Source organism: Phascolarctos cinereus, unplaced genomic scaffold (genome assembly GCF_003287225.1).
Source record: "Phascolarctos cinereus isolate Bilbo 61053 unplaced genomic scaffold, phaCin_HiC Scaffold_726;HRSCAF=1367, whole genome shotgun sequence".
Lineage (NCBI taxonomy): Eukaryota > Metazoa > Chordata > Mammalia > Diprotodontia > Phascolarctidae > Phascolarctos > Phascolarctos cinereus.
Genome location: NW_027556098.1, coordinates 407,197,940 through 407,206,623, shown reverse-complemented (window position 1 = coordinate 407,206,623; position 8,684 = coordinate 407,197,940). Strand labels below are relative to the sequence as shown.

General features: G+C 46.7%; 1 protein-coding gene across 1 annotated transcript; it reads right to left on the bottom strand.

Annotated features, from left to right (window-relative positions):
- Window positions 1-738: 738 nt before the first annotated feature.
- On the bottom strand, window positions 739-3,473 carry FAM187B (family with sequence similarity 187 member B). The gene is given in 3 exon segments (XM_020977453.2): window positions 739-1,100; window positions 1,102-1,258; window positions 2,709-3,473. Coding segments are annotated over 3 exon segments (1,017 nt in total). The 5' UTR covers window positions 3,395-3,473; the 3' UTR covers window positions 739-926.
- Between the last annotated feature and the right edge of the window lie 5,211 nt (window positions 3,474-8,684).

Sequence of the window (8,684 nt, the reverse complement as noted above, 5' to 3'; positions counted from 1 at the left end):
CCCAGGGTCTCACAGCTAGAAAGTATCTGAGGTCAGATCTGAAGTCAGGTTTTACTGACTCTAGAACCGGAAGTCTACCCACTGAGCCACCTAAGCTGCCCTCTAGAGCCAGAGGACCTGGATTCAAATGCTGTTTCTTATATTTAGTACTTGGGTGACCTCGGTCCATTTGCTTAAGTTCCCTGTGCCTCAGTTTCTTCACCTGTAAAATAAGGAGGTGGTGGAAGGTAGACAAATTGTTCTTTTTTGGCTAGGAAATGGGGTTAAGTGACTTGGCCAGGGTCACACAGCTAGTAAGTATGAAGTGTCTGAGGCTGGATTTGAACTCAGGTCCTCCCCGACTCCAGGGCCAGTGCTCTATCCACTGCACCACCTAGCTGCTCCTAGGCTCATTGTTCTTAAAGGTTCCTTCTAGCTTTCCATATTATTCTACGACAGGGATTTTTCACCTAGGGTCCACATATAGATTTCAGTGGGGATCCATGAATGTGGAAGGGGGAAAATGCATTTTTATTTCAAGATAATTGATTTTATTCTATGCATTCAAATCATAATTCTAAGATCAGAGGTCCATGGGTTCTACCAGGCTGCCCAAGATGTCCAGGACCTCCCCCCCCCGCCCGCAAAAGTTGCAAACCTCTGATTTAGGATATGAAATGAGACAGCACTTTGAAAGGACTGACAATTACTGTTTGGTCATACGTATATACCCTACCATGCATGCACATGCCCTAGCACACACGCACGCACATGCCCTATCATACATGTACACACACGAACACACATGTCCCGCCATGCATGTACATGCCCTACCATACAAGCACACACAGAGGCACACAGAGCCTCACCAAGCTCTCCCCTCTCCAGTCAGCCCCAATCCAGTCATCTATACACCCAGAGACACAGGTCACAGCCCCTACTTTATTTCATCCCTGGGCACTGGTGTTCAGCTTGGTCCTGCACATTTGGATGAAACTGAGCAGAATTAGCAGCAGCACAGCCATAACCATGACAGCCTCGATCACGGAGTAGATGTGGACAAACCCGGACCGGGTGGGGGCCACCGGTGTTTTGTGGGTCCAGGTGGGATCGAAACGCCCCCATCAGCTTGCGACCCACGTAGCATCGGTAAGTGCCAGAAGCAGACACCTGCAGGCGGCTGCCTCCGGAGGCAAGGTCCAGGATCGGGCCTGAGTTGTTGGGAGCCAGCTGCTGCAGCCAGGTTGGGGAGAAGTTGTCAGACTCCCAGCTCACTGGCCTGCAAGGGAAACACTTTATCTCCCTTCCCACTCCTAATGTCTGAGCATCCCCACAGCCAGGTGACCCGAGGTCTAGCCACACTCCCCCCTCCATCTCATACCCGTGAAGTTGATTTTTTTTTAAAAAAGCCTAAGACTTCACATGTACATCCCAATTAAGTTTCAGCATTAGAGTCTACCCAACATTCCTGGATTTCATCATGGTATCCAGAAAGTCACCCAAGATCATATCAACTCTGAAACTTATACTCTGTACCCCCCCCCCCGCCCCATTCCCTGGGGCCCCTCCCTCCCTCTGACTGGAGAGGGGGGAGGGGGGAGATCTGAGAGCTCTTCCCATATATCCCATTTGAGGAGGGGGCCCAGGGCAGTCATTTCAACATTTCCCACAAGCTGCAGGCTGCACTTCTCCAGGACTTCTTCCATCCCCTTCCATCCCCTTCCCTCCCTGCTTCTCACTTCTTTTGATGCCTTGTGTTCTTACATTAGATTGCAAGCTCCTTGAGGGCAGGGCCCGTCTTCTGCCTTTCTTTGCAGCCCCCTCACTTAGCAAAGTACCTGGTACACAGTAGGTGCTTAATACATGCTTGTTGGCCGACCAGAGCCTATCTATACAGCTCTTTGGTTAAGATCTGGAGTTCTGTTGGTCACCCCTTCACGATTCATGTCATCTGCAGATGGGAAAATGTGCTATCCCTGCCTTCATCCAAGTCATTGAGAAAAAGAAAACTAAATCACACTGTCCCTCCATTACCCTCCTGGAGTCCCTGCAGGGTCTGAGTGGAGGGAAGTGGAAGGAAGGAAACGCACTATATTTAAAAACAAATCAAAAGATCACATATCCCTTTCCAGGCCATTGAGTCTAACCCTTTCTCTTTACAGAGGAGAAAATGGAATCCCAGAGCACTGAAGTGATTTGCTTCAGGTCCCACAGCTCCTAAATGTCTAAGGTGGCATCTGAATCCATATCTTCCCAACTCCAGGTCTAATGCTCTAGTCAACTCAAAAGTCAGACAACCTCACAACTAATCCAACTTCATTAGCTGAAGGCGTGTTGAGTATACAAGTGCTGAGGGAATAGGAGAACGTCTAAGGGCTGGGGTGTGTCTCACAGCTAAACAGGTTTCTGAACTCTGAAGAAGTATGTGTTCTCCAGCTGTTTGGAAGGAAGGAGTGGAGACAAGGGGGAAAACGAGGAAGGAGCAACCATAAGTCAGTTTAGGGAACCCCAGGGCAGGAAAAAAGTTAGGGTTTGGTGAATAAGTCACCCAGAGTCAATGTAATTAGTACCTTAGGAAAACAAGGACTAACTCCCAAAGGGAGGTGCCTAGAAGCTGCCTCCTAAGAGGCAGGATTTACCTAAAGGAGGTAAGTGCCAGCTGGGGAAGGCACAGAGGTGGTCTGTGGGTGAAAGGACAGTCTGGGGGCAATGTGTCTGGATCCTGTTACCTGTAGATGGTGGCAAAGGGACAGCTAAGCCATACGGTGCTGTTTTCTTCCAGCTTGTAAGTCCCATAAAGCACCACGGTGGATTCAGGGCTATTGTGCTCACAGGGCACAAAGCAGCTTTCAATCTGCAGCTCAGGCCCCCGCTGGAGCTTTTGTGGGCTAAGGTCAGCCAGCCCACAGGGCAGCCCGTGGTCTGATCTCCTGGCATAGCAGAGGCCCACACGCTTCCGTTCCCCCTGAACGCCACAGTGGTCACAAGCCTGCCAGGGCCCCCACTGGGTAAAGAGTGTCCACTGGGTGCTGTTTCCCACTGTCTGGTTCCTGAGGGGTTGCTGTTCCAGCGCGCTGTGGCTGAGATAGAGCTTGGCCCCATCCTGGAAGTCCACGTTGTAGACTGCCCTGGTGTTACCTGCCTCATCTTGGCAGCTATAGGTACCTGATTGGTCTGTGGAGGTGTGTGGTAGATGGAGATCCCCACTGACCTCTGGCACCACCAGCTTCTTCCTGGGAAAGGGATGGGATAGGGGCTGGAAGAACCAGGTGGAGTCTTTGGCAGGGCAAGACAGAGTGGCTGGGTTGGGGGTGATAAATGCCAGGCAGGAGTGACCCCCCGGGGGACACCTAAAGGATTCCAAGGCCCCAAGTCCAGGAAAAGAAAGATAGAGAAACACCAAGATGGGAGACATGGTGGAATGGGGTAGTAGAGGAAGCAGGGCGGTCTGGTTATTGTGAAGTCACAGTCATGGAACCTAGGAAGCCTGCCTCCCCTTCCACCTGCCTCTCCCCATGCCCTCCTGGCATCTGAGCATCTGTTCCCCCGGCCCCTTCCTCCCGTCCTCTTCAGAGATACAATAATCCACAGAGGTGTTAGAGAACACAGCCAAATGACAATAACAAGTCATTTCTATTTCAAAGCACGTTCCTCCTAGTTATATACATATAGATATGCATAGATAGATAGATGGAAATATATAAAATCTTTTTTTCTTAAATTCAATTAATATTTTATTTTCCCACAATTACATGTAAAATTAATTTTTAACATTCATTTTTAAAACTCTGAATTCCAAATTTTCTCCCTTCCTCCCTCCCCACCCCCCTCACTCAGAAGGCAAGCAATTCTATATAGGTTATACCTGTATAGTCATGCAAAACATATTTCCATATTAATCATGTTTGTGAGAGAAAACATAGACCAAAAAAAAAAACTCAAGAAAAATAAACTTATGCTTCTATCTGTATTCAGACAGCATCAGTTCTTTGTCTGGGGATGGATGGCATTTTTGATCCTAAGTCCTTCAGAGTTGTCGTGGATCATTGTATTGCTGAGAAGAGCTAAGTCATTCACAGCTGATCATCTTACAATATTGCTGTTACTTTGTACACAGTACATTTCATTTTGCATCAGCCCATGCAACTCTTTCAAGGTTTCCAGTCTTTTCAGCATCCTGCTCATCATTTCTTACAGTACAATGGTATTCCATCACAATCACATAGCACAATCTGCTCAGCCATTCCCTAATTGATGGGCATCCTCCCAATTTCCAACTCCTGGCCACCAGAAAAGAGCTGCTATAAATATCTCTGTACATATAAGTCCTTTTCCCTTCTTTATGATCTCTTTGGGATATAGACCTAGTAGTGGCATTGCTGGATCAAAGGGTATGTACGGTTTTATAGCCCTTTGGGCATAGTTCCAAATTGCTCTCCAGAATGGCTGAATCAGTTCACAACTCCACCAACAGTGCATTAACGTCTCATTTTTCCCACATCCCCTCCAACATTTGTCATTCTCCTTTTCTGCCCTATTAGTCAATCTAACAGGTATGAGGTAGTACCTCAGAGTAGTTTCAATTTGCATTCCTCCAGTCAATAGCGATTTAGAGCACCTTCTCATATGGCTATAGATAGCTTTGATTACTTCATCTGAAAACTGTTCACATCTTGACTGTTTATTAATTGGAGAATGGCTCCTATGCTTATAAATTTGAATCAGTTCTCTATATATTTGAGAAATGAGGCAGATAGGTAAAATTCTAATCTCAAAGAAGTGCTTCTGGGCTACCACAGAGTTCAGGGAAGGGACCACATCCGTTTTTGTTCTGGACCCAAGCATGTGGTTTGACAGGGTTCAGTCCTGAGGAAGCCCAACTCTAATGAGAGAGGATTCCCTTTCCTCACCCTCACTTTCTCCCTCTTTGCCATGTTGTCTCCCACACTGGCAACCCTGGGATGATTTTACTCATATCTACAGCCTCCCCAAAAAGGAGGAACCAGAAAAGCGCCGAATGTTTTATAAGAATCAGAGATGGGATAAGTAATTTATTCCTGCACACAAAAGGAATGCTAAACACAGGACACATACAAAGGCAAACTTAAACTAGGATTCGGTAACAACTTATAACTAATGTTTCTATCTGCCAGGAGGCTGGCTGATCATCAGATTTCATCAGAACAGCAAGCAGTTAGCATGATTGCTCCTTGCGTGTTCTGTATGCTTGCGATGTGCACTCTTAGTACATGTCTGCTGCAAAAATGGAAAGGCTTGGGCCAGCTCTCTTCCTGGTGGCTGAGCTCTACCGTGCAGATGCAGTCCCTGCCTTGAGCTACTGCTGCCACTCTGGTGAATGCCACTGGGACCTGCCATTTTGGGGCCACTGCTGCTGCAAACCTCTGGACCTCTCAAACTCAAAAAGCTTCCTCCAACCTTCAGACAGGTTCATGTCCAGTCAAGTCAACAACCATCCTTTATTTAAGCACCTACTATGTGTCAACACTTTGCTGGGGATACAAAGACGGGTAGACAACAACAAAACCAATAACGTTTCTCCTCTCAAGGAGCTCACATTCTAACAGAGACAACATGCAAACAACTATGTACAAATCAAAAAACAGGAAGAATAAAGGAGTGCTAATCAAGAGGCCCTATAGTTAAGAGGGTTCAGGAAAGGCTTCTTGCAGAAGGTGGGATTTTAGCTGGGACCTGAAGGAATCCCGGGAGACCAGGGCACAGAGATGAGCAGGAGAATTCCAGGCATGAGGGACAGTGAGTGAAAGTTCTGTCAGAAGTTGGGAGTGTCTTGTAGAAGGAACAGCTAGGGGGCCAGTATCACTGAATCACAGAGCATTTGGTTACGAATAGGGTGTATAATGGCCGGAAAAGGGGGTGGCAGATTATGAAGGGCTCAGAATAGCAAACAGAGGATTTCACATTTGATCTTGGTGATGACAAGAAGCCACTGGAGTTTATTAAAAGGAAAAGGAAACAAAAAATAAAAAGGCAGCCAGAATCCCATGCACAAAACTCTCTGAGTGGAAAAACCCTCAAACCAGGTGTCTTTGTGGGCATGGTCACCACGATACCAAGGTGAAGAAAAGCCAGAGATTTCTTGCTGGGAGGTCCCAAATTTATGTTGCCACCTGGACAGTCAAAAGCACTGGTTTTTGTGTTTTGGTTTTTTTTAAAGGCAATTTGGATTAAGTGACTTGCCCAGGGTCACACAGCTAGTAAGTGTCAAGTATTAGGTCTTTGGTTGGATTTGAACTCAGATCCTCCTGACTTCAGGGCCGATGCTCTATCCACTGCGCCACCTAGCTGCCCCAAAGCACTGGTTTTTTAAAAAATATATTTAAATGACTTATTGCAATTAAGTTACAACATTTTGATCATCAGTTTGTATGGAAGGAAGTATACAGATAAAACAATTACTTTGTTGGAAATAAAATTTGCTTATGCAGCCAACTGCTGGATGACTTGTTACTAAAAAGAACAAACCAAAATTTCTGTGTACTCAAGTGCTAAAAGTTACACCTTAGTATTACACAAATTAGATCCTATAGTCAAGAACTAATATACATATTATTTCAGATTGAAACCATCATAAGATCAAGGGTGGGGAACCTGTCACCTCGTGGCCAATGGCCCCTTAGGTCCTCAAGTGCAGTCCACTTCTGGATTCAGTCAAAGGGCTGCACTTGAGGACCCAGAGGTCCATACGTGGCCTCGAGGCCAAAGTTCCCCACCCTTTATTGAAACCATTAAGTTAGCTGCATAATTTGAAGTACTCTTTAAAAAGTAAAAAGATGTTTAGTATTTGAAAGACAGCCAAGAGTTATTTAAGGTGCCCTTAGCTATTTCTAAAGAAAAAAATCTGGCTAATGTAAAGAGCTTAGTTTTCCTTAGCAAGACCATTGGTGATGGATCATGTCTTAGTAGCTGTATTTGGAAATGCCGACCCTTCAGAAAGAGTACAACCTCCTATTTCCCACTGTAACTGACATGGCACTGTAAATCCCCTGCTATTACTGGGCATTGGGGAGGAAGTGATCAGAGGACCAAGAGATCGAGGCTTGCCATTTCATACTAATATGCTAAGTCCTCCCACCATTGGGCCACTACAAAGTTCTCATGTGTTTAAACCAAAACCAGGAAGGTCAATTCTGATAATAGCTCTTGCTACATCAAAGAAAAAGACATAGATAAAATAAAATACTATAGGCATGGGGCAAGCATATTATTTTCCTCATTTCACAAAGGAGGAAACAGAGGTCCAGAGGTTAAATGATTTGCCCAATATCACAGTTAGCTAGGAGCAGGATTTCAAATTTTCAGCCCCACCAGGATATCTAAGGGGGAAAGTGATTGGTGCCACAGGAAAGATCTCAACACAAAGGAAAAAATGCCATAGCCATTCAGACAAGAGATCAGAACCGGCTTTCGTGAAGAACTAGAATTTCAGTTGAGCTATGAAGGAGGGCCAAAGCTGGGGGATGGAAGAAGGCATTTTTGGCACAGAGAACGATGTGGGCCAAGCTTAGAAGGGCCCTTAGAGATTATTTAGTCCAAGCCTTTTGGGGGTTTTTTTGGTGAGGAAATCAGAGTTAAGTGACTTGCCCAAGGCCACATGGCTAGTGTCATATGTCTTGAGACTGGATTTGAACTCATGTCCTCCTGGGCTTCAAGGCCAGAGCTCTATACCCTGCGCTACCTAGCTGCCCCAGTCTAAGTCTTTTAATTTACAGATGAGGAAACTGAGGCCCATAGTGGTGGGGAGAGGAGTGAAAAAACTCCACGAACCAATGGCAGAGGGACCTAGGGACGAACGTCTAGTTTGTCTGGAGGGGAAAGTCTTAGGACATAGCGATGGAAAAGAGGTCAGTGCAGAGGGTCTCAATACGGGACCTGGACTTTGCTCTGGGGAACTAGGCATCCCAGCACCCAGCGCCTCCCCGTCCTCTCATGTTCTTCTTTGCCACATCCACAAGGTGGCAGAAAGAGCCAATCTCCCCTGGGTTCTGCCCCTTTGTACAGGTGAAGCCAGGAAACCTAGGAGAACAGAGGTATTTATTCCGTGGGCCGGACTTGGCAAGAAGTCTTTCGCACCAAAGCTGCCCCTTTAAGAAGCTCAGGTTCCCGGGCAAGGGGCGGAGGAGGAGTGGTGTTGACCTCAGGGAGGGACTCCTGGGAGCTGTACCATGAAACTAGGAATAGAGGGAGGGTACCCAGGAGGATAGTGGCCCACTTACCCTCAGTCCCCGAGGGACACATCCAGAGGTTTACTTTGATGAAAATCAGTTAATCCGTTAAATTAATTTAATTAGGCGGAGACTCGAGAGGGAGAAGCCTCTAAGAAAAGTGCGGAGAAAGTTGAGAGTGCTGAACTACTAGTCAAAGGTTTTACCCAATCACTGTTTACCCCCATGGGATGCTCATTTGGAATCTCCCGCCCGATCCCTTTCCTTACTAAGTACCTGGGTCGGTCCATTGTTACTGTAGGGGAGGACGGACAGGTGAGTTGCCAGGTCCCTCCCACCTTCAACAGGTGGTTCATTCCTTGTTGTCCTCTTTCTCAGAACTTGAGATCTGTTCTTTCTGAATGACGGTTAGTGGAAGGAGTAGAGGGACGCCCTCCCACCTCTTTTCATCCATCAGTCCTTTGGTGTCACCCTCCCTGGGCTCGCACCTGGACCGGTCCA